At 38.5% G+C, this 26,761-nt stretch overlaps 1 protein-coding gene across 10 annotated transcripts in view; it reads right to left on the bottom strand.

Moving 5' to 3' along the window:
- Positions 1-26,761, bottom strand: part of LRBA (LPS responsive beige-like anchor protein) — a 749,961-nt gene that overhangs the window by 470,998 nt on the left and 252,202 nt on the right. For all 10 annotated transcript variants that reach the window (XM_015101368.4, XM_060400971.1, XM_060400970.1 and 7 more), the window contains exon 35: positions 16,178-16,242. In XM_015101368.4, coding sequence (XP_014956854.3) covers positions 16,178-16,242 — 65 coding nt within the window. The remainder of the gene's footprint in view (positions 1-16,177; positions 16,243-26,761) is intronic.

The following is a 26,761-nucleotide window of genomic DNA, read 5'->3' as shown; positions in this document are numbered from 1 at the left end:
AAACTAACTGTAAGAACTCAGTAACTTAATATAAATTTCAAATTTAACATATATGTTCTCCTGGGTTCCCTTACCCTACTGCTGCCCGGGCGCAGGAGGGCCTAGAGGAGCCCTCCCACACTGAAGGTCAGGAAGGGCAGTGGGAGGAGATACCCCTCATCCAAGGTAAGGAGCAGCAGCTGTGCTTTGCTGGAGCAGCCGTGAAGAGATACCCCACGCCCAAGATAAGAGAAACCCAAGTAAGATGGTAGGTGTTGCAAGAGAGCATCAGAGGGCAGAAACACTGAAACCATACTCACAGAAATCTAGTCAATCTAATCACACTAGGACCACAGCCTTGTCTAACTCAATGAAACTAAGCCATGCCCGCAGGGCAACCCGAGACGGGTGGGTCATGGTGGAGAGGTCTGACAGAATGTGGTCCACTGGAGAAGGGAATGGCAAACCACTTCAGTATTCTTGCCTTGAGAACCCCATGAACAGTATGAAAAGGCAAAATGATAGGATACTGAAAGAGGAACTCCCCAGGTCAGTAGGCGCCCAATATGCTACAGGAGGTCAGTGGAGAAACAAATCCAGAAAGAATGAAGGCATGGAGCCAAAGCAAAAACAATACACAATGGTGGATGTGACTGGTGATAGAAGCAAGGTCCAATGCCATAAAGAGCAATATTGCATAGGAACCTGGAATGTCAGGTCTATGAATCAAGGTAAATTGGAAGTGGTCAAACAAGAGATGGCAAGAGTGAACATCGACATTCTAGGAATCAGCGAACTAAAATGGACTGGAATGGGTGAATTTAACTCACATGACCATTATATCTACTACTGCGGGCAGGAATCCCTCAGAAGAAATGGAGTAGTCATCATGGTCAACAGAAGAGTCCGAAATGCAGTACTTGGATGCAATCTCAAAAATGACAGAATGATCTCTGTTCGTTTCCAAGGCAAACCATTCAGTATCACAGTAATCCAAGTCTATGCCCCAACCAGTAATGCTGAAGAAGCTGAAGTTGAACGGTTTTATGAAGACCTACAAGACCTTTTAGAACTAACACCCAAAAGAGATGTCCTTTTCATTATAGGGGACTGGAATGCAAAAGTAGGAAGTCAAGAAACACCTGGAGTAACAGGCAAATTTGGCCTTGGAATACGGAATGAAGCAGGGCAAAGACTAATAGAGTTTTGCCAAGATAATGCACTGGTCATAGCAAACACCCTCTTCCAACAACACAAGAGAAGACTCTACACATGGACATCACCAGATGGTCAACACTGAAATCAGATTGATTATATTCTCTGCAGCAACAGATGGAGAAGCTCTATACAGTCAGCAAAAACAAGACCAGGAGCTGACTGTAGCTCAGATCATGAGCTCCTTCTTACCTAATTCAGACTTAAATTGAAGAAAGCAGGGAAAACTGTTAGACCATTCAGGTATGACCTACATCAAATCCCTTATGATTATACAGTGGAATGAGAAATAGATTTAAGGGCCTAGATCTGATAGACAGAGTGCCTGATGAACTATGGAATGAGGTTGGTGACACTGTACAGGAGACAGGGATCAAGACCATCCCCATGGAAAAGTAAGGCAAAAAAGCAAAATGGCTGTCTGGGGAGGCCTTACAAATAGCTGTGAAAAGGAGAGAAGCAAAAAGCCAAGGAGAAAAGGAAAGATATAAGCATCTGAATGCAGAGTTCCAAAGAATAGCAAGAAGAGATAAGAAAGCCTTTCTCAGTGATCAATACAAAGAAATAGAGGAAAACAACAGAATGGGAAAGACTAGAGATCTCTTCAAGAAAATTAGAGATAACAAGGGAACATTTTATGCAAAGATGGGCTCAATAAAGGACAGAAATGGTATGGCCCTAACAGAAGCAGAAGATATTAAGAAGAGATGGCAAGAATACACAGAAGAACTGTACAAAAAGGATCTTCACGACCCAGATAATCACGATGGTGTGATCACTCATCTAGAACCAGACATCTTGGAATGTGAAGTCAAGTGGGCCTTAGAAAGCATCACTACAAGCAAAGCTAGTGGAGGTGATGGAATTCCAGTTGAGCTGTTTCAAATCCTGAAAGATGATGCTGTGACAGTGCTGTACTCAATATGCCAGCAAATTTGGAAAACTCAGCAGTGGCCACAGGACTGGAAAAGGTCAGTTTTCATTCCAATCCCAAAGAACGGCAATGCCAAAGAATGCTCAAACTACCACACAATTGCACTCATCTCACACGCTAGTAAAGTAATGCTCAAAATTCTCCAAGCCAGGCTTCAGCAATACGTGAACTGTGAACTTCCAGATGTTCAAGCTGGTTTTAGCAAAGGCAGAGGAACCAGAGATCAAATTGCCAACATCCACTGGATCATGGAAAAAGCAAGAGAGTTCCAGAAAAACATCTATTTCGGCTTTACTGACTATGCCAAAGCCTTTGACTGTGTGGATCACAATAAACTGTGGAAAATTCTGAAAGAGATGGGAATTCCAGACCACCTGACCTGCCTCTTGAGAAATCTATATGCAGGCCAGGAAGCAACAGTTAGAACTGGACATGGAACAACAGACTGGTTCCAAATAGGAAAAGGAGTACCTCAAGGCTGTATATTGTCACCCTGCTTATCTAACTTCTATGCAGAGTACATCATGAGAAATGCTGGACTGGAAGAAACACAAGCTAGAATTAAGACTGCCGGGAGAAATATCAATAACCTCAGATATGCAGATGACACCACCCTTATGGCAGAAAGTGAAGAGGAACTAAAAAGCCTCTTGATGAAAGTGAAAGAGGAGAGTGAAAAAGTGGGCTTAAAGCTCAACATTCAGAAAACTAAGATCACGGCATCCGGTCCCATCACTTCATGGGAAATAGATGGAGAAAAAGTGGAAACAGTGTCAGACTTTATTTTTGGGGGCTCCAAAATCACTGCAGATGGTGACTGCAGCCATGAAATTAAAAGACGCTTACTCCTTGGAAGAAAAGTTATGACCAACCTAGATAGCATATTCAAAAGCAGAGATATTACTTTGCCGACTAAGGTCCATCTAGTCAAGGCTATGGTTTTTCCAGTAGTCATGTATGGATGTGAGAGTTGGACTGTGAAGAAGGCTGAGCGCCGAAGAATTGATGCGTTTGAACTGTGGTGTTGGAGAAGACTCTTGAGAGTCCCTTGGACTGCAAGGAGATCCAACCAGTCCATTCTGAAGGAGATCAGCCCTGGGATTTCTTTGGAAGGAATGATGCTAAAGCTGAAGCTCCAGTACTTTGGCCACCTCATGCGAAGAGTTGACTCATTGGAAAAGACTCTGATGCTGGGAGGGATTGGGGGCAGGAGAAGAAGGGGACGACAGAGGATGAGATGGTTGGATGGCATCACTACCTCGATGGACGCGAGTCTGAGTGAACTCCAGGAGTGGATGATGGACACGGAGGCCTGGTGTGCTGCGATTCACGGGGTCGCAAAGAGTTGGACACGACTGAGCGACTGAACTGAACTGAATTGATACACACACACACTAGTCTAGACTTTGGGTAAGACTGATATATATATATATGATTGATATATATATATACTGATATCAATATATGTAAATATATATATATTATATATATATACCGATATCCATCTATGTTTCCAAACTTATTTTGCACGATAATCCCAAGCCGAACATTTTAAGACAATAGGTCACTGTAGGAGAGAGGGTAGAATGAACGCAGATGGGTAGTCACAAGCTGGCATGGGAATCAAATTCTTAGGACTATAAAATATTTATTCTCAAGAATGTGTATATCAAGTGGGAGAGATGATAGCTTTATAATAAAAAGGCAAAAACAAGGAAAACCACTCTGTCTACTCCCCACCTGTAATCCAGTTTAGGATTTCTCTGTCACAAAATATCTCCCAGCTTCTAACTGCTTCTGTCACCGCTGCTAGTTGTATTTGCTTCTCATTTGAGAGGAATATGTCCTTTTAAATTCCATCTTGACCACCTTATTTAAAACAGCAACATTCTCTGCCCCACAGTGCGCCTATTCTCTTTCTCCCTGTTTTAGCTTTCTCATAGCACTCAGCACTTTCTGACCTCGTACGAACATTTTAATTTCTTTATCATCCATGTCAATTAAAACACACTATTGGAGCGTGGTAATGTCTACTCTCTCTACTGCCATACCCCCAGAGCCTAAATCCCAGACCAGCACACAGCAGTCATGCATAAATATTTCTGAATGAATGAAGTGAACCAACTCTGTCTTCATTTTATTTTCATTTTACTTTTCTCAAAGTCTACCTTTATTTTTCTAGCCCCTTCCCCACCAATTTGCCTCTTTTTTCTATATTCATTTTCATTTAATAAAGTAAATGATTCCACTTATATATAAACCATTGTAGTTTTTAACAATCTGTAAGATTGTGAACTTCTATTCAGACATAAGCATATTCTACAGGCATTTTGAATCCACACCACATTTTTCTGAAAACCATAAACTTTGGCCTTGCTGAAAAAACTCAACTGCAGTGCCAAACATGTAAAGCCCCTACACCTAGTGGGATTTAGCATTTTTAGGAGGTGAAAAATATAATTTTAATGCAGCACCATTACTTTACATTGATCACAACAAAACAAGCCTAAAAAGTAGCCACAAAAAACGGGCATCAAGCTGGAAAATTAAAAGTGAAAATAATTTGACCATATGACTCTTTTAAACCAAAACACATGAAGAAATGAAATAAGAAAAATGTGTTTATCCTAATTAAGCAGAGAAAATTCTAGTTCTCTTTAATAAGCCATTAAACTTTCAAAAATAATAATCAATAATTTAAATAATCTAATATTCAAGAGGAAAGAACACAATCCCTTCTAAATAACCCACACAAATTTCTACATCAATTCAATCCACTATAAATGGAGATGAAAGTCTACTCTCAACAAATCTTTGAAACAATGTCCTATTACTCTACCGTCCAAAATATCTATACAACTGAACAAAGATCATATCCAAACAACTGTTTATAATATTTAATTGGAGTCTTAGTACACACATAAATTTTAAAATTTAACTGGAAAGTATTGGCTCTTTAAGAAACTCTCCAGAGTTTCCAACAAATTAATTCCACTTTGATTCCAGGTATATCTTTGGTTACCTCAGATAAGACTACATCCTACCTAAACTGTTTACTTAAGTGCAACAAATACCTTTGCGTTTACCAAAATGTAACCCAAATAATAGCCAAGAGCGTCAGAATAAAATGAAAAATGTTTTTGCCTTCTCTTCCTCCCTTTTTCTCCCTCTTTGCCTTGCTTTCCTTTCATTCTTCTGACTTATTCAACAGACATTTATTTCTTAGGACTCTATGATATTTGGAGTGAAGGGAAATGCTGAAGCTACGAAATGACTGTTCAGGAAGTACAAGAGCAATTGAAGCAGTTGAATTCTAAAGAGACAGACAAGTGTATTAGTACTAGAAACATTATGTCTTTTATGAGGGCTATTTACATATTCAGATACAAGTCTGAATTATTGCCTCAATAAGCAGATACTGACTATCCCCAGGGGATAATTAAGCAATGTGCCCAACAGTATGTGGGATAATCTGCCTTTCTGCGCTTTTCAAGGATGGGAAAAAAGAAAGACTCCTAGTAGCAAATTTAAGAGTAAAATCCTAGGAGGCTATAGACGTTCTCAAAATGTATTTTGAATAAACTAAGCCCAACAGTTTAAACAGAGGTCATTTTATAATTACTTATATATTTTAAAGGTTATAAAATTCAATATAAGAATTTATATCTTAAAATGTTTAACGGATATTATTCCTTTAAACTAGGTTCCACACTCTACTGCTGTGCTGTGCTTAGTCGTTCAGTCATATCCGACTCTTTGCAACCCCATGGACTGCAACACACCAGGCTCCTCTGTCCATGGGGATTCTCCAGGCAAGAATACTGGAGTGGGTTGCCATGCCCTCCCCCAGGGGACCTTCCCAACCCAGGGACTGAACCCAGGTCTCCTGCACTGCAGGCAGATTCTTTACCATCCGAGCCACCAGGGAAGCCCCTCCACTGTCTTCTACCTTTCTGATCTTTACCATCAAAAATTTAAAAACCTTGAGCAGCCAATGGAATTGTGTCTGTTTTTCACTTTAAAATATAAATGAGGAGACATATTAAAAATTTATGTAACAAAGACAGGATCCCTTTTAAGCTATAGAAATTTTACTTCTAGGGAATCTGCACTGATTTTTCAAAATCCCAGAGTATAAGAACAAAAATAGGACCATCTAAATATATAAAATATCCAATATTCATCCATTACATTGCTCCTTCTAACACAAGTCAGACAACTGAAGTTATAAGACTTGGTAATACTCATAGAGCAGCTGCCTTGATCTCCACCGCCTAGAACAAACATCAAGGACTTAAAATACTTAAACTATTTGCTGGCTGGATGTCAGGCAAGCTGGCAGGAAGAAAGAAGGCTACATGGCAGCTGGATCTATTTCTGCTGGCAAAATTAACACCAATATTGAGATACTAAAATTTTCAGAAGAGAGCAATAAAACAAGGATAATAAAGAATAAGAAGAAAGGCAAAATATGAACTCTAAACCCCCTTTATCCAAATGAGAAAAGACTTTTAAGGTTCACTGATAAAGAATTTAATTTAAAAATGTAAGCAACAGTTCTACTGGAATTAGTTTTTAATTCACTTTTCAGTTAAATATATTTTTAAGGTGAAAGAAAAAGCAACTAACATAAAATGAAATCCAGTACACAAGCTAATCAACCAAAGCCCTATATACATAATAATGTTACCTAATAATGTTACCTACCACACTGTAATTTAGAATAGACTTTCGGATTTCCTACCAATGTGGTGCCACAGAATCACAAAACACTCTAAAAGAAGGCTTTAATATTCTTTAAACAATTTAAAACTGTTTAAAGAAACCTGTGTTTTTCAGAATAAATAAAACACTTTTAGATCAATGATTTACATATTTGAAAAGTTAACTGAGGTGACAGTGGTTCAGTGCATCACAAAAAAACCATAAACAAAATTATGAATCAGAAATAGCAAAGTTCTTACAAAATGTGGAAATTTACTTTTTTAAACTTAAATCTTTCATTATATGTTAATATATTTTACTCTGTCTTGGTAAAAACTGTCAAAGAAATACTACTTGATTGTGTCAGTTATTACAAAAAATGGGTTTAAAATGGATTGCTATTTACAAGAAAAAGGTAAATAATTCAACTTAAAACCATCAAAACAGTGTATTTAGAAAGAAAGTATCTAATCAATTAAACAGGTAAGTTAAGAGAAACATTTCTACCAAACAACAATTACTTATGTCTAACCTAAGTAATTGATTTGTTAATGATACCCATCAAGTCCGATAAATCCCATGCTGTAGTCTCAGTCTATAAAGGTCTACATGTTATTTACACTAATAAAACATTAATCAAGGCCAAAATTTATAGCAGCTACTCTATAAATGAGGTCAAAGCAGGTCAGACTTACATAAAAAGACAGACAAAAAAAGAAAAAAAAAAAAGGTCAGTCTCTGCAGTGAAAAGAAAACCCTTATTACTTATTCTTCTTGCCCCTGGGATTAAGTCCAGTAGCTGAACACTGCTACACAAATACATCCATTGCTATGTAAACTCATTTAATCTCAATGCACTGAATATTTATAAAAGGAAAGTCAGCCCACTGATTACAGAAAAATAAATCTCTAAATTATTCCTTTAAAATACATTCTACCCTTAAAGATAGAGAGAATAAAAATTTCAATTAGCACTTCCATTATTTCAGTAAAGAAAGTTAGTTCTCTTTATATCAATGTTTATTTCTAACATTTGCTTAAAAGACAAAAGCTAAGGGATTCCTAAAGGCAAAGCACAGAGGTAAAGAAGACAGTTTATCCTGGAGGCAAACAAATCCAGAGTAAGAGAGGCATAAGAAAACAGGAAAAAGGTATTATAAAACCTACAGTCACATGTGATATAAAAACAAGTTTTTCAAATAATTGCTTCCTCAGTAAGAAATAATAAGTATGAGTTATTCTGGGTAAAATATTTGAGAGTAACACAAAACTCATTTCTTTACAAGACAGATAAAAAAATTTAGTGTAAAATATTTATTATATGTCTATGTATTTTCTTTTCTCTTGGAATTAATATTCAAGAAAATATCACTTGACTATTGTCAAGATTATCTGTATATACCAAGTTTCAGTTTAAGAAATAATGACATTTACATGAAAAATGGCAGTAACTGAAATAAAAACTGTAAGTGTTCTTACAGTATCTTATGGATTAAACACAAATGCTCACTGGATTTGCTAGGCTCTTCTCTAGCAGCCAAGAATAAAACAATAAGCAAGACACAAAGGGCCTGCCCTCAGTAAGCACTGGACAGGAAGAGAGACACAAAAACCAACCTGGGAAGATAGTACAAGATATCGCCAGGAAATTTTTAAGAAATGAGATAAAAGTAACCTGGGTAACAGGATTCAGGGAGGACTTCTGAAAAGGCAACATCTGAACTAGGACTTAAATCAGAACAAACCAGACATGTAAAGATCTGGGGGCCAACCTCCCAGCTAGGGGGAAATAAAGAGGCCAACAAATCATTTCCTAGAAAAACAGCAGAGAACTGAAAAAGATAATCACTTCAGGATTCTGAAGACTGACAAAAGCAAACAACAAAATTCATCATAATTTTATTCACAAAAATGTGCTAAACATTGAGTAAGAACAAGCGGAGTCTGTAGCAATCTTTTCCGGAAATGTCCCACCCAAACACCATACATGTAAAAGTCTCATCAGTTTATGGCTCCTTATGAAACCAGCAACTTCACTTCCAGAGATGGCTGACTTGATTTGGAACTCAGGACAGAAAATGAAGATATTACATGTCAAGCTGAAAACCAGAAAACCCGACACCTCTCCTAGAATGAGATTACATTTAAAGTTAGAATGAGAGACCAGAAATTAAGAGAGGGATACCCTGAAAATGAATTAGCAAAATAAGAATTTCACACATGGCTCTCTGAGCCATTAAGCACACATACAACACAGACTCGACAAAGATCAACAGGAAGGAAAAGCTAGAGACCAAAACAACCGCAAATTTAAATGTGTTCATCAAACCAAACACAGATCTACCAGCCATTCATGGTCAAAGGTTTCAGCAAGAGTTTGACCAATCATTCACTGACCTCAAAGCAATGGAGAAAAAGGTGTGACCCAAGAAGAATTCTATAACAGCTAAGTAGCAACATTAAATGACCATACCATAAGAGATCAATTCTGCAAATTAAGCCCAAGCGAGTAATTTTGAAGTCAACAAACAAAACTGAATTCAACAACCATAAAAAGAATTGTATAGCACAACAAAGCACAAATTATCCCAGGTATGCAGAGTCAGTTCAACATGCCAGAGTCAGTCAACATAATCCATTATACATAAACAAGCTGAAAAGAAAAGCAAACAGTCATATCGATAGACACCAAAAAAGCACTTGACAGAATCAAATGCCTATTCATGATAAATCTCTCTCATGATCATGATATCTCTCATAAACTAAGAATAGAAGAAAACCTCCTCATCTTGATAAAGAATATCTACCAAGAGCTAACATCAAATTTAACGGTAAGAAACTAGAAACTTTCCCATTAGGACCAGTACAAGGCAAGGATGATGCCCCTCTCACCACTCCCCTTCAACATTCTACCAGAAGAAAGGAGACAAGAAAAGGTAACAAAGTACACAGACTGGTAAGTAACATGTAACAATGTCTCTGATCAGAGAAAACGTGATCATTTAGGTAGAAAACCCCAAACAACTGAACTTATACTTGAATCTCACTCTACAAAAACACTGGGTTTAACTGGTGGTTCAGTGGTAAAGAATCTACCTGCCAACGTAGGAGATAACAGAGAGGGTGGTTCAATCCCTGGGTTGGGACGATCCCCTGGAGGAGGGCATGGCAACCCACTCCAGTATTCTTGCCTGGGAAATACCATGAACAGAAGAGCTTGGCATGCTACAGTTCATGGGGTCCCAAAAAGAGTCAAACACGACTTAGCAACCAAACACAGCATACAGAAACATTAACTCAAAGTGAATCACAGATTTAAAAGTAGAGGCTAAAACTACAAAATTTCAAAAGATAAAAAAAATTCTACAAAAAAAAAAGAAAACTCTACTACTTGTTTTAAGCTAAAATGTCTTAATCATAATCCATAAAAGAAAAAAATTGGTAAATGATACTTTGTCAAAATTTTAAACTTTTGATCTTCAGTGAAAATGAAAGGACAAGTCACAGATTGAGAAAATGTTGCAAATCATGTATATGACAAAATGGTGCATCTAGAAAAATATAACCTACTGTTTAAAAACTAGAAGTCACACAACAAAATTTTTAAAAGGGCAAAAATGCACACAGACATTTTCCCAAAGGCGGCACTTGAAAAAACACTCAACAGCATTAGCTATTAGGGAAATGCAAACAAAAAACAGTGTAAGATACCCACCAGGCTAACTAGGAAAACAGCTTAGCAGTTACTTAAAAAATTAAACATAGACTTCTCATTTCACTCAACAACTGTACCCCCAGGTATCTACCCAAGAGAAATTAAAGTGTCCATACAAAGCCTTGTACAAAAACTCACACAGAAGTGTTACTTATAACAGCCCATGCATGGGGATGACCCAGAAAGATGTTATGGGGAGGGAGGTGGGAGGGGGGGTTCATGTTTGGGAATGCATGTAAGAATTAAAGATTTTAAAATTTTAAAAATAAAAAAACTTAAAATTAAAAAAAAAAAAAAAACAGCCCAAACAGAAAGTAATCCAAATGCTCACTGAAGGGATAAACAAAATGTGGTATATCCATAAATCAGAATACCATTAATCAATACAAAAGAACAAAATTCTGATACATGCTACAATGTGGGTAAAAGCACCAGGAATTATTACAAGAACAGTGTTGGAGAAAGTGACGCAAAACCTAAAATCAATGAGAAATAAATAGGAAACGCGTGGGGTGTGGAGAAAGGGACGACAGATGAGATGGTTGGATGGTAAGCTGACATGAGTTTGAGCAAGCTCCGGGAGTTGGTGATGGACAGGGAGGCCTGGCGTGCTGCAGTCCATGGGGTCTCAAAGAGTCAGACATGACTGAGTGACTGAACGAACTGAACTGATACACAGGCACCGCTGATGAGGGATGGTAAGTGATACAGTCTACAAACAGGATTTAAAGCTTACCAAGATCCTCGTCTGACAGTTCCCTGAACCGCCTCTCCTCCTCCAGTCTTGTCTCCCATCCTACCTCAGCCGTTTATCGCATGGCCATAAGCCACAGCACATCGTTGCCAATAACTGCATGGCCTTGGTCTATCCGACCCCTCTCTTCACTACTACCTCTCACGTTCAGAGCTCAGTCATTCTACTTTCACAACTCTAACAGTCCTCAGAGTTCAATCGACCCATCCAATCATTTTCGTTATAGGCACTCTCCAGCCCTAGCTTAACAATTACAATCCTGTGGCCAGTGACCATAATCACCCTCTTGCATAGAAGTTTGACTCCCTTGTCCTTCTCACCCCCATATTCACTTGACAAAACCTAAACGCATTTAAGCCTCTCATTCTGCTTCCATATTTACCTCCCAGACTCTGCAACTACATGAAACACCTTCCCATACTACCACAAATGACCCACCATTCGTATACAAATTCACCCACTCTCTAACCTGCTTTAAAAAATCACTCCAGAAACTCTCACCTATCTCTTCTACATTGATTTCCCCACTTTTTTACCATAAAACTGTTCCCTTGCTCTCATTTTTCCAAAACCCTATTTCCTTTGACTCTATTCCCTCCCACTCCATTTTTTCTCCCCTCTATAACAAAATTCCTCTAAAGAACTGTTTATACATATTCTAATAACTCCTCTTCTCTCATTCTCTTTTCTAAATTCACTGCAAACAGGCTTTCTTCCACTCTCCCAAAACAGCTCCGGTCCAAATCAGAAGCAACTTCTGAGCCTCTGGTCCAATCTGTCATCACCTTACCACCTTAATGATGTCATCTAGTCTCAAGATATTAAATATCATCTATATGCTTATGACACCCAAGTTTAGGTCTCTAAGCTGGAGAAATAATTAGCAACTAGTTAGCATCTCTCTCCTGGAGAAGGAAATGCCAACCCACTCCAGTGTTCTTGCCTGGAGAATGCCATGGACAGAGGAGCCTGGTGGGCTACAGTTCATGGGGTCACAAAGAGTCGGACACGACTGAGTGACTTTCACTTCACATTTAATATCTTTACCTGGATGTCTGTGTGCATGCAAAGTCAATTCAGTCATGCCTGACACTTTGCAACCCCATGGACTGCAGCCCGCCAGGCTCCTCTGTCCACCGGATTCTCCAGGCAAGAACACTGGAGTGGGTTCCCATGCCCTCCTCCAGGGAATCTTCCCCAACCCAGGGATGGAACCCAGGTCTCTTATGCTCCTGCACCGACAGGTTGGGCTTTACCACTAGCGTCACCTGAGAAGCCCTCCTTGATGTCTACTAGAGATCTAAAAATCAGTATTGCCAAAACTGAACTCTTGATGTCCCCCAATAACTGCTTTACTAACAGATTTTATCATCCTGGTTGACAGAAACACCATCTTTTCAGCAGCAGAGGCCAAAAATGTTAAGAGTAATACTGGACTCCTAGTTTTCTCTCACAACCCACATCTGATCCATTAGTACTGAAACATCCTACTGGCTCTATCTTCAAAATATATTCATAGCACGCCTACATTTTAGCTCTCCTACTGCTCCTCGTCTTCCTGTACATGCTCCTATGATTAACTCCTTCATTTCTTTCAAGCGGGGCTCGCACAAATGTCACTTTCTTGATGATCTACAATATAACCAATCTTTAAACTACAAACTAAACCTTTTATATTTCCTTCAAAAATTTCCCTCAACCTGCTTAACATTATCTTTTTCCAAACAACTTACCACCTTTCATGTACTATATAACCCATTACTTATTTTGTTTATTGTTTATAGCTTGCCAGTGACTGTTCAAAAGTAAGACCTACACACACACACAAAAGAATCTTTAGCTGCTTTGTTTATTGTTGTATCCCAAGAATCAAGGACAATTATGATACACAGGCAGTACATAATAAATACTAGCTGAATGAATAGATGAGGAAACAGAGGCTCACAGAAGGAACAGTACTTCCCAAATATCAAAGCTGGTACTTGAACCCAAAGCTAATATCAAAGCTAATACTATTAATCACAAGGCCATTCTGCCTTATCTATTAAATGTAACATTATCTTGCATAATTGAGGGCATTTACACTTAGTAGAACCTAAACAAAATTGACTTTTATAGCAAGTCTTTAAAAAAAAAAAGAAGAAGAAGAACTGGTGTTAATCAGCGTTTGGCATTAAGTAGAGTAAATACATCGGAGAAGGCCATGGCACCCAACTCCAGTACTCTTGCCTGGAAAATCCCATGGATGGAGGAGCCTGGTGGGCTGCAGTCTATGGGGTCGCACAGAGTCAGACACGACTGAAGCGACTCAGCAGCAGCAGCAGAGTAAGTACATATTCGATCAACAGCACTCACTGTCTCTTTATATATATACACACTATTAAAGCATCTAATACCTCAGTGCTGAAATTCAGCCAAAGAGCTCTTTTTCTTGGTGAGTAAGCACTTTGAAATTTTTGCTAAAAGTGATACTAAACTAGTCATTCACTCATTGAGAAATAGTATTGATTTTCCAACACTTGCCAGACTCCAGACTACAATTAGTTCTGCTTCTCACATAGATCACTGTAATAGTTTTGTTATTGTACCTCATTTCAATCAGGTTTCCTCTCCTTCAACCCATCCTCAGATCACTGCTAGTTATTTTTTCAAAATCCAAGTACTACAATCATACTTCTTTTCTAAAAATCTTTCACAGCTTCCCACTGCCTTTAGATGAAAGTTCGAATACACCACATTAGATCTCTTATGATCCGGATGACCAACTCACACACAATTCACAATTCACACAACCACACATAGCATCCCACATCACAGCATCTTCAGATATTATATTCCTTTTATTAAGAATGATTTTCACACACGTCCTCTCCAATTTACCCATAATCCCCTCTTTTCCAAAGTCTATTTTACTAACGCAACTCATCCTTGAAAATAGATCTCAGGAATCATGTTTCCTAGGGAGGTTTTACCTAACTCTTCAATATTAAACCGTGAAGTCTTTCCCTTTATTCTCATTCCTACCTTCTACCACAGAAGTTAGCGCATGGTTGCAGGTTTATTTATCTGTATTCAGTACTAATCTGTGAGCACCTATAATTATTTGATAAGTAGAATAATCTTAGTAGCGTTTAATATAAAATAAACACTTCCTTTTTTTTTTTTTTTTAACTTGCACTTATTTTTACGACATTTATTCCCAGGCCATAAGTTTTTGTTTCTTCAGTTTCTTCTGGGGTATCTTTCCTTCTGTGCAACCTCCTCCTCTGGTTTACGAACAATCTGTTCTTTTTCAGGAAGGAGCAACTCAGTGTGGCAGGGAGAGCTCATGCAGGGGCTGATCCGACCATGAGCTCTGCGAGTCCTGTGCAGCACCTTGGGGGCTCTGTTCACCGGGATATGCTCAATGACCAGAGAATCCACATCTAAGCCCTTAAGCTCAGTATTACTCTCCGCATTTTTGAGCACATGCAGTAAAAATTCAGCACACTTTTTGAGCTACCGACCCTGCATCCAGCCCCGCTGTTTGGCCTGCGCACACCTACCAACTCCACTGTTGTAAGGGTGGAATGGCACACACTGCTTCTTTAAAGTGGCGCCCTTCAGATACTTGGTGGCTTTTCAGATATGCATATCCTTTATGGTCTGGGCAGTTTCACAAGTGTTCTTAAAATGAACACGAAGATTTGAACCTCTTGATTTGCATGTGGGGTTTCCTGGGTCAAGTGAATAGTGCCCCATTTTTAGAGGTCACCTCAGCCCACTTAATAAAAAAGGAATAGTTCCCCTTTTTATAACATTAATGAGACAGAGGCTGAATTCCCAGCTCCTACTCCAAAATTTTCCTATAAGTAATGGTGTCAGTTTCTCAGTATTAGCCAGAACAGTATAAGGAAACATTCGTCAACAATAATTATGTTCAGAATGCTATTTCCAATAGCAGTCAATCACACCTTTTAATCTATACTCTGGGTCTTCAGTTCAACTAATCCAAAACCAGGCTTCCCCGGTGGCTCAGCTGGTAAAGAATCAGCCTGCAGTGTGGGAGACCTGGGTTCAATCTCTTAGTTGGGAATATCCCCTGAAGAAGGGAATGGCTACCCACTTCAGTATTCTGGCCTGGAGAATTCCATGCACTATATAATCCAAGAGCAGATGCCACAAAACAGACACAACGTAGTCCACTCATCGTTTCTTCATTTTTACCTTTTAATTTTCTCACTTTCTTAAATCTATTTTCACCATTGTATCTTTCTTTTTATATCTGTACTTCATTTTTCTTCCTTATTACTGAATTTTCTTTCCTTGAATAATTCTTCCCTTATACCCAAGCCATGACATGAGATAATATAGACAAGTTAGTCTTATCATTGCTCTAAAATATAATAGAATTTGAGAAAGTCTGAAAAATATGTGTTTTCCTTATATCTGCTAATAGAATCATCAGTTTACTTTTGCCAAACTCAGCCTTACTTATTGAAAAATAAAGAACAGACTTTACCATGAAGCACAGAACCATGAAGATAACAATAAAATGATTAAATACTGAAGTATTTATAATAATTAATATCTAACTGACTCAGACGGTAAAGCATCTGCCTGCAATGCGGGAGACCCAGGTTCGATTCCTGGGTCGGGAAGATCCCCTGGAGAAGGAAATGGCAATCCACTCCATCACTCTTGCCTGGAAAATCCCATGGACGGAGGAGCCTGATAGGCTACAGTCGCAAAGAGTGGAACACGACTGAGCGACTTCACTTTCATTTTCTAACTCACTATATTACTGTCTGTAAAATCAATACCAAAAATATCAGTTCAAACAGCAAAAAAGAACAAGATTCTAAAGTAAAATATAAATGGATATAAAGTAGATTACCTTCCTTCATTGACAAGTTCAATAAAAGCAAGGCCTGCATTCTTCTGAATAGAATTCTGCCACTCCTAAAAAAAAATAGTAGACAATAGCTGAACAAATTTCACTTAGGTTATTTCTTTAAAACAACAATTATAAAAAACATCACCCATATCAATTACATACATTGGCTCTTCGTGGAAAAGTTTTGTTAAACATGCTCTCTACCTAGCAGCCCTATGAACACATAAATAGTTGACATTAAAATGGAAACAAAACGAGTCAGCAACAATTAGATTCTAGATAACTAAATGAGCCTACCTACACATATCTTGCCCTTTTAGTTCTATACCATTATATCCTAGTAATTTCACTGAAATAGTTTGAAAGAAGGCAGCAAAGATGACCAAGGACAAAGGTTTTGGTTTTGTTTCCTTAAGAAAGAAAAGAGGGGAAGATGGAATTAAGTAGCTCCATAAACTTAATAAACAGCACATGTCCTACAAAATTTGATGACTAAAGACTGAGAAAGAGACAAGAAAAATCAATGAATTTGGCTAGACCACTTTTAAAATGGAAAACCAAAAGTCACTAGCCTATGAATTAGCAAATGATGGTGTAAATTTATTAATATACTCTTTATGAGTAAGTCACCCATTAAAAAGCCATAGAAAGAAATCAACCAATAGAGTATGTAGGGGACAAAATGTTTAATCCTTATCTCAAAACAGATACAAAATAAGCAACAATCCAATAGGACTGGGGCCACATAAGCTGAAATAAAGCCAGATCTGAGAAATGCCAGCGCGTGCATGCATGCGAGCATGTTTTTAAAAACAGCTAGACATATATACTCCTTTTGTTTCTGAAAACTAAGGAGCCTTATAGTCCACCTACATAATATTACTCAACTAATCTTTTTTCGTTCTTTTATACATGCCAAAACAAGACACCCTGGGACCTTAGCACTGTTACCACAACCAGTGTTCACATTTTCTGAATCTAATACCTTTCCGGGTTTTTAACACTATGTAATTTCATATCCTATATTATTCCAAATTCTAATTTTTCTAAACTTCATCCTGTCTCATCTACTTTCTCATTTTTATCCCCAATTTTGTATTACTTTAAGTTTTGAAAAACCTGAGCTTGCTCTCAGAACTGAAATGGCTGTTTGCCATAATTTTGTTACAGAGATCTGCTTCATGAATAGTGTAAGCAAGAAGATACCCACAGAACATATACAGCAGATAAGAAGTAGATATAAAGGCATTTAGACATTTGAGGACAGTAATGGGCTAAGACTAAGAAAGAAGATAAAGCAGTGTGTTGTTGAGGAAAGAGCAGGAAATGTACTGTGTTCTTAAGGAACAAGAAGTCATGAGATTTATGCTCTCAGATCAACTAGGACATTAACAGGCTATGTCCACAGAAAGATCACTCTACATCTGTAGGTCTTTGATACTCTTTCAAAAATTCTTGAGGCTATATTATTCTATGATTCAGTAACTTACAAACACCTACAAATTAGCGGCTCATAATTCCACAATATATACTCTTAAAATTCACTACTGCCAGCCTACTGAAACAACAAAATAAACATCTTTATTTCACTGAGGTAAACCAAGTGAAGGATAAACAGAATACCCATCTAACTTAAAATCTTTTTCTTTCCAGCAAAATGAAGTAAACAGTTAGTACAAAGGAAAGCAACCGAACCCCAAGAAGAAATAAATCTCTGGGAGAAGAAGATGTGTGAGACCCTCCACTCTTCTCAGAAACAGGGAGAAGAGGAAAAAAAGCAGAAACTGCAGGAAAGTTTTTGACCCTGGCCCGGAAACCCACACCTCACTTCCGAGCCTGAGCAGAGGGCGGCACCAAAGCTCGAGGAGCGGACTACAGCTAGGAACCGCAGGGAGAGCAGATGGACAGACCAAATGGTGGGTGGACTCAAACAGCCGCAGAGGAACTCATGCCCTCTGAAAACGCGGAAAATTACAGAAGATGTACAAGCAGTTGAGGCTCTGAGGGGAAGAGGGAAACACGGCTGTGACGTCTGCTGATAGCAGGGAATCAGAAGGGATGGTAACGCCTTAAGGGATGCGCCTGCCAAGAACAGAAGCACATGCTCACTCCTCAGCTCTACACCCAACAGAGCACTCGCAGCAACCACGTGAAAATCTGACACAGCACCTGAGTATACGGAGGTAAAATCTTAAATTAACTGCATTTTCCTATACATCATTTACTTGAGAGAAAAATTTCAAAAAGGAAGCTAAATATACTGAAAAGAAAATAGGTACTCTTCTTCCTAGAAAGAAAGGAATTAGGAAGAAAGGCAAGAGATTACCCCATATATAATTCTCTAGACCAGACATTTTATTTTTAAAAGTATCTATCACTTTCCTCAAATCTGTTTTGTCTGATTTAAAACTGCAACAGGTAGGGATTTTTGTAAGTCATACAAAACTCCAACTCCACATGAAAAAAATAGGTAACAGTGGAGAGACTCAAATTTTCAGCATACAGGTAACCATCGTTTTATTTACACTTACGTAATACAGATCGACTTTTACTTATAATGTAAAAGCAGAAACTGTCTCATTCAAATGTCACAAAGATTTCAAACAGCATGGTTTAGGTCCAATAGAAAACTAGTTCAAGTTAGTATAACCATAAAAAATTATCGTTTAAAAAATTTATGACCTCAAGTATGTCAAACTATTTTTCCTTTTAAATTAGAAACAAATTAGACATGAGGATATACACAGAACTGGAAGAGTCCAATTTTTCTTACAAAAGCTCAGAAACATATTTATGACTGCTAACACATTTGGATTCTTGTTTTCCCAATCATCATCTATAAATTCCTATCAGTTTACTTGTATAAAGGGCTATCTATTCACCTGGAATAAAACTTTTCCAACAACTGAAAAAATTTAGACAAAATGAGACATGAAGTGAAAATACAAATTCTTATCTACACTTTGAGTAGTTATAAAACCTCACAATTCTCAAAGATATCAGAATTTTAATTTGTTTATAATTCACTCCTAATTATAAATTATCTAACACTTAATAAACTATGACACACCAGGTACATAAATACATACTGATAGGAACTCGTAACTCAGGTTAAAAAAAACCTGCAGCCCATAAGAAAAGGAAAATTTTTTTTAAAAAAATAAACCCAGGTGATAGTCAAAGCCAACAAATTTTCTCCATACTAAAACACCATCAACAATCTGAAAACTGAAAAGAAGATTCATGCTCTCCTAAAGCATTTTTCTCCACTTCTAACACAATTATTAAAGAAGGTGTTAGTCAAAACAATTTCATAAACCACAGCTCAATATAACTTTTAGTGAGCTTTAACAGCTGAAAGAAAAGCTTAATGGTTATCGTCTTTCATGATCATTTCAATATTTCATCATAATATTTATAATTACATAGTGATGTAAAATGCACCATACATTTAAAAGTCTTGGTTATTCTTCTCCCAGAGGTATTGATGAAAAACATGTTAAAAGCCTCAAATCCAACCACTAATGCAACTAAGTAATTTTAAAACACATTTCAGCACTTTGGAGAGGAAGGACTCAAAACACAACGGAGTCAATAATTTCATACCTGTTCTAAGCTGTATTTAATTGACTATCACTTCCTAGGGCCACAACTGGTGACTAGTCAATTTTTACTAAAATATACTCTTAGCTTAGTAATGCTCTTAGTCATACAATAACAACAACAACAGGATAATGTATATTAGCGAAATCTATTCAACAGAGTTACACCTATTCTCAAACATGCGTTTTCGGTGGTAAAAGTCTACCAAACTTGGGATGGGGAATAAAACACTCCATTAACTAAACTACTTCTGTGACTCCCTAACATTAACAAATAAATACAGGAAAGGGCACCAATAAATGTGCCATAATTTATAATATTATTTTAATATAACTAAATTCCTGAAAGTGAACTTAACAGTTTCCTATAAATTTGAGAACCTCCTACAATATATTTTAGTGTCTTGAACACAGCACATGAATTTGCCTAAATTCTAAATGTCTAACTGCCAAACATTAGCATGTTCTAAAGCAACTAAAATCAGGACTACAGATCAATAAGATCAAGTACATATACTTCATGATACAATCTTTTCTGGTCAAACCATCAACATTGACACTAAATGTAGTATCAAATTTTTATTCTAGTGGGCTAGAAAATCACCGAACTATCTTTTACTCTTAAAATAAAAAAGGTATAAAATGAGAGCCTTTGGTTAAACAGAGGAAAAAATAAGGACAAAGACAATAAAGAGGGGACAACAGTAAGGAGAAACAGCAAAGAGGGAGAACAAGACGGGGGAGGAGGAGGTGGACGCGGAGTACATCTCTCTCCACGGATACATCAGGAACACACCTTCAGACACAGAAGTGCACGCAGAACACCAGCTGAGAGCCAACAGAAGGACCTGACTAGTGGAAAACAACATGCAGAACCACACAGAACTTGGTAGGACGAAGGAACTAGGGGGAAAAACAGGAGTGTTAGGACTGGACCTGCCCTCAGTGGGTGGGGAAACTGAAGCAGGGGTCTGATCCCCACATTGGGGCAACTGTCTGAGACAGAGGAGAAACATTTAAGGCTGAGAGTGAAACAGCATCTGTGGCAGCCTAAATGGAATGAGAATCAGACAGGCCTTGCAGCCATACATACCACAGACAGGAACACCAGTCTCATGGAAAGCGCAGTGGCTGGGAGCTGGGGTTAAGGGATTATGAAGCAATCCCAGGGAGAGGGCTGCTGTTGACTGCGGAGAGACGGATTGAGAGGATGTCAGGGAGGAGACTGTGGTGGGAAATGCTGGTGGAGGAAACCAGGCAGCCATGGAAGCAAGGCCATACTGCTGAGTAACGCTAGGGGGTGCAGCCGTAACCATAGCCTCTCTCCCCACAGGCCAGCATGGGCAGCTGAGCAATAGAGAGGCTGGTCCATCAAGTGCCTGAAGTACTGAACAACAGAGCAGGACCCAGCCAGGGTGCATCTTTCAGTGACTGACACCAAAAGACAGAGTAGGACCCACCCAGGGTGCCCCTTTAAGTGCCTGATGCGCCAATCTTCAGAGCAGGACCCCAGTGGGGGGGGGGTTGGGGTGAGGGTGGGGGCCCTCTATGTGCCTGACAAGCCAAACAACAACAGAGAAGGACCCCAGGCAAAGGAGCCCTCTAAGTACCTGAACGGGTGAAGCTACTGGGAACGACTGGCTAAAGGGGCCCTCTGATCACCAGGTACAAGAGGCTCAAAAAAAGACTGCTGCTGCTGCTAAGTCGCTTCAGTCTTGTTCGACTCTGTGCGACTCCAGAGATGGCAGCCCCCCAGGCTCCCCCATCCCTGGGATTCTCCAAGCAAGAACACTGGAGTGGGTTGCCATTTCCTTCTCCAATGCATGAAAGTAAAAAGTGAAAGTGAAGTCACTCAGCCGTGTCCGACTCAGCGACCGCATGAACTACAGCCTACCAGGCTCCTCTGTCTGTGGGATTTCCCAGGCAAGAGTACCGGAGTGGGGTGCCATCGCCTTCTCCGAAAAAAAGACTCTGCTAGGGCCATTACTCCTGAGGCAGAGGCAGTCCATGTCCCTGCACACATGGCGCCGCCACAGTCCCCGCAAGCCAGGCAGCTGCAACACCTTCACTCTCAACTCTCACCGGGGCAGAGCTACCACAGGCAAAAATAGCCTCATGTCTATCCACACAGAGTCGCTTTGGTTGTGTCTGACTCTTTGCGACCCTGTAGATTGTGGCCTGCCAGGCTTCTCTGTCAGAGAGCAGGTTTTCTCCAGGCAAGAATACTGGAGCATACTGGCCTATACTGGTTGCCATCCCCTTCTAGAGCTCTGTATTTCCTGCTACCCTAGCTGCCAACCTCCCTGAGTATCTGGTGCTGCCAGAACCCCTGTGAACCCAAGCAGCTGCACCACCTCCACACCTGGCCCTCACGGAAGGTAAACCCAAGCCCTCCAGGGCAGCCTCAGAAGCTAAACCCCAGCAGACAACCGACATGTAGAGGTGGAAATAAAACCACAACTGAAACCCAGGGGCAGTGTAAGGAAGAAGACCCAAACCTCCCCACCAGCTGCACAAGCTGCAGATTAAATCCACATGATCAACTAAGCAGACTCTGTGTCTATAGAAAATAAAAAAGGCCATTGCAAGCCTCCACAAAGAAAACGCACTAGCTCTGATAGCTCTGGGCATTAGAGGCAAGAACACACAGGGGTAGGACCAGATTAGAATCTGAGCTGCCCCCACAGCAGGTCCAGAGATCAGCACAGTGTTGGAGGGCATCCTAGGGAGGTGAGGTGGACTGACTCCCAGAGAGGGAAAGGACTCTCACAGCAGTGACTCAAGAAAAACATTGATTATTCTTATTTTTTAACTTGTTCTGCAGATTCTTTTGGATTTTTTTTTTCTTTTCTTCCCCTCTCTTGTTGCAGCTGTCGATTTTATTGGCGCTAAGAAATCCAATTAAGCCTTTGAGTTTTTTTTTCCTCAGTCACATTTTTTATTGTTGTCATAAACCTCTGCTTCTACATTGGGCTTTTGCAGTTCTGTAGAGTTTTCTTCTTTTTTTAATTTTTAATTTTTTAAACCTATTATTATTTTTTCTATTTATTCCTTTGTTTGCTTTTCCTACAATTCTTTTTCCCTTCCAGTTAACCTTTACCATATATAAACCTTCTTTATCTACCTCTATTTAACTTGGCCTATATATTCTTTCTTTCTTTTCTCTCTCTCCTTTCCTCTCAACATATTTGTTAGTTTTATTTTCATTGCTTTATTCCTCAGTTGGCACCTTGCTTTAGTTTTGTTTTCCAGTTTGTGCTTCAGTTAATTGTGTTCTGGTACATACAATTATTGGTTTCCTTCATTCACCAGGTCAATCTACTGTACTTTATTTTTGTTGGACTGTTTCGATTTTGCTTATGAGAGTATATGTAAATGTGTATATTCAGTCACACTTTTGACTGTTGTTAGAAACCTCTGCCTCTACATTAGGATACTGCGGTTCTGTGGAGTTTTCCTTTTCTCTTTAGTCTTGCGTATTTTTTTCTTTTTTAATTTTAATTTTTAAAAATCTATTACTTTTGTCTACGTGTATTCCTTTGTTTGCCTTTCCTACTGTTCCTTTCACCTTGTAGTTAATCTTTAATGTGTATGAATCTTCTTCATCTACCTTGGTTGAACTTTACACATCTATTCTTTCCTTTCCTCTCAACATATTTGTTTGTTTGTTTTCATTTTTTATTCCCCATTTGCCATCTTGGTTTAGTTTTGTCTTCCAGTTTGTGCTTAACTTAGTTTTGTTCTTAACTGGGAAATACAATTATTTATTTCCTTTGTTCACCAGTCAATCTACCGTACTTTATTTTTGGACTGTTTTGACTTTGCTCAAGGGTGTATATATATGTGTAATTATTATTTGCCTGATTTTGTCGCTGCCATTTGTCTGGGGTTCATCATTGGTTTCTCGTTGCTGGATATTTGCTTTAATCTCACTAAATGCCATAATAAACTACTTGTAGAATCTTCATTCCTGCCAGAGATTAAGACCTGAGCCTTTGGAATGGGAACACTGTCTTTAAGACCCTAGATTACCAGAGAACTAACCGTAGGGAGTATCAAATAGTGAGAACTAACACAAAGGAAACCACCTGAATATAAGATCCAGTATCACCCAACCACCAGTAGCACCCTGTGCAGGACGCCTCATCTAGACAACAACCACAAAAAGAGACATATAGACTGAAAGTGAGAGGGTGGAAAAATATATTCCATGCAAATAAGAAGCAAAAGAGAGCTGGAGTAGTAATCTTCATGTCAGACAAAACAGACGTTAAAATAAAGAAAAGGAAGGACACTACATAATGGTCAAGGGATCAGTCCAAGAGGAAGATGTAACAATCGCAAATATCTATGCGCCCAACATAGGAGCACCTCAATACATAACACAATCACTAACAGACATACAAGGAGAAACTGACAGTAACATAATAATAGAAGGAGACTTTAACACCCCACTCCCACCAACGGACAGATAATCAAAACACAAAATTAATAAGAAAACACAAGTCTTAAATAACAGATGAGATGGATCTCACTGATATCTTCAAGACATTCCATCCAAATGGAGAACAATACACCTTCTTCTCAAATGCACATGGAACATTCTCCAGGATAGACCACATCTTGGATCACAAATCAAACCTCAGTAAATTTAAGAATATTGAAATCATATCAAGCATCTTCTCCAACCACAATTCTATCAGACTAGATATCAATTACAAGAAAAAAACTGTAAGAAACACAAACACATGGAGATTAAACAACACATTTCTAAATTATCAACAGGATACTGAAGAAATCAAAAGGGAAATTAAAAAATTTCTAGAAACAAATGACAATGAAAACAGGACACTTCAAAACCTATGGGATGCAGCAAAAGCAGTTCTAAGAGGGAAGTTTATAGCAATACAATCCTACCTCAAGAAACAAGAAAAACATCGAATAAACAACCCAACTTTATATCTAAAACAACTGGAAAAAGGAGAACAAAAAAATTCAAAAATTAGTAGAAGGAAAGAAATCATAAAGATCTAATCAGAAATAAATGAAAAAGAAATGAAAGGAACAATAGTAAAGATTAATAAAACTAAAAGCTGGTTCTTTGAGAAGTTCAAAAAACTGACAGACCTTTAGCCAGACTCATCAAGAAAAAAAGAGAAGAATCAAATCAACAAAATTAGAAATGAAAAAGGAGAGGTCACAGCAGACAATGCAGAAATACAAAGGATTACAAGAAACGATTATGAAGAACTATATGGCAACAAAACAGATAACGTGGAAGAAATGGACAAATTCTTAGAAAAGTTCAATCTTCAAGCCTGAACCAGGAAGAAGCAGAAACTATGAACAACCAGTTAGAAGCACTGAAATTGAAGCTGTGATTTAAAAAAAATCTCCCAAAAAACAAAAGCCCAAGACCAGATGGCTTCACAGGAGAATCTTATCAAACATTTAGAGAAGAGCTAAGGCCTATCTTTCTAAAATTCTTTCAAAAAATTGCAGAGGAAGAAACACTTTCAAATTCATTGTATGCGCCCGCGATCACACTGATACCAAAACCAGACAAACACAACACAAAAAAGACTACCAGTCAATATCACTGATGAACATAGATGAAAAAATCCTCAAGAAAATTTTAGCAAACAAAATTCAGAAACACATCAAAAAGCTCACACACCATGATCAAGCTGGGTTTATACTAGGGATGCAAGGATTCATGAATGTATGCAAATCGGTCAATGTGATACGCCATAAAAACAAATTGAAAGATAAAAACCATATGATAATCTCAATAGTTGTAGAAAAAGGCCTTCAGAAAATTCAACACCCATTTATGATAAAAACTCTCCAGAAAGCAGGCACAGAAGGAGCCTACCTCAACACAGTAAAGGTCATATATGATAAGCCTACAGCAAACATTATTCTCAATGGTGAAAAACTGAAAGTATTCCCCCTAAAAATCAGGAACAAGACAAGGGTCTACACTTTTGCCACTATTATTCAACACAGTTGAATAAACTGAATTTGAAGAAAGTGGAGAAAATCACTAGACCATTCAGGTATGACCTAAATCAAATCCCTTATGACTATACAGTGGAAGTGAGAAATATATTTAAGGGACTAGATCTGATACAGAGTGCCTCATGAACTATGGATGGAGGTTCATGACATTGTACAGAAGATAGGAATCAAGACCATCCCTAAGAAAAAGAAATGCAAAAAAGCAAAATGGCTGTCTGAGGAGGCCTTACAAATAGCTGTGAAAAGAAGGGAAGTGAAAAGCAAAGGGGAAAAGGAAAGATATACCCATCTGAATGCAGAGTTCAAAAGAATAGCAAGAAGAGATAAGAAAGCCTTCTTCAGCGATCAATGAAAAGAAATAGAGGAAAACAACAGAATGGGAAAGACTAGAGATCACTTCAAGAAAATTAGAGATACCGAGGGAACATTTTAAGCAAAGATGGGCTCGATAAAGGAAAGAAATGGTAGGGACCTAACAGAAGCAGAAGATATTAAAAAGAGGTGGCAAGAATGCACAGAACAACTATACAAAACAGATCTTCACAACCCAGATAACCACAATGGGGTGATCACTCACCTAGAGTCAGACATCTTGGAATGTGAAGTCAAGTGGGCTTTAGAAAGCATCACTACAAACAAAGCTAGTGGAGGTGATGGAATTCCAGTCGAGCTCTTTCAAATCCTGAAGGATGATGCTGTGAAAGTGCTGTACTCAACATGCCAGCAAATTTGGAAAACTCAGCAGTGGCCATAGGACTGGAAAAGGTCAGTTTTCATTCCAATCCCAAAGAAAGGCAATGCCAAAGAATGCTCAAACTACCACACAATTGCACTCATCTCGCATGCTAGTCAAGTAATGCTTATAATTCTCCAAGCCAGGCTTCAGCAATGCATGAACCATGAACTTCCAGATATTCAAGCTAGATTTAGAAAAGGCAGAGGAACCAGAGATCAAATTGCC

Source organism: Ovis aries, chromosome 17 (assembly GCF_016772045.2).
Source record: "Ovis aries strain OAR_USU_Benz2616 breed Rambouillet chromosome 17, ARS-UI_Ramb_v3.0, whole genome shotgun sequence".
Lineage (NCBI taxonomy): Eukaryota > Metazoa > Chordata > Mammalia > Artiodactyla > Bovidae > Ovis > Ovis aries.
The sequence above is the reverse complement of the archived record's forward strand: the minus strand, read 5'-3'. Positions and strand labels throughout refer to the sequence as shown.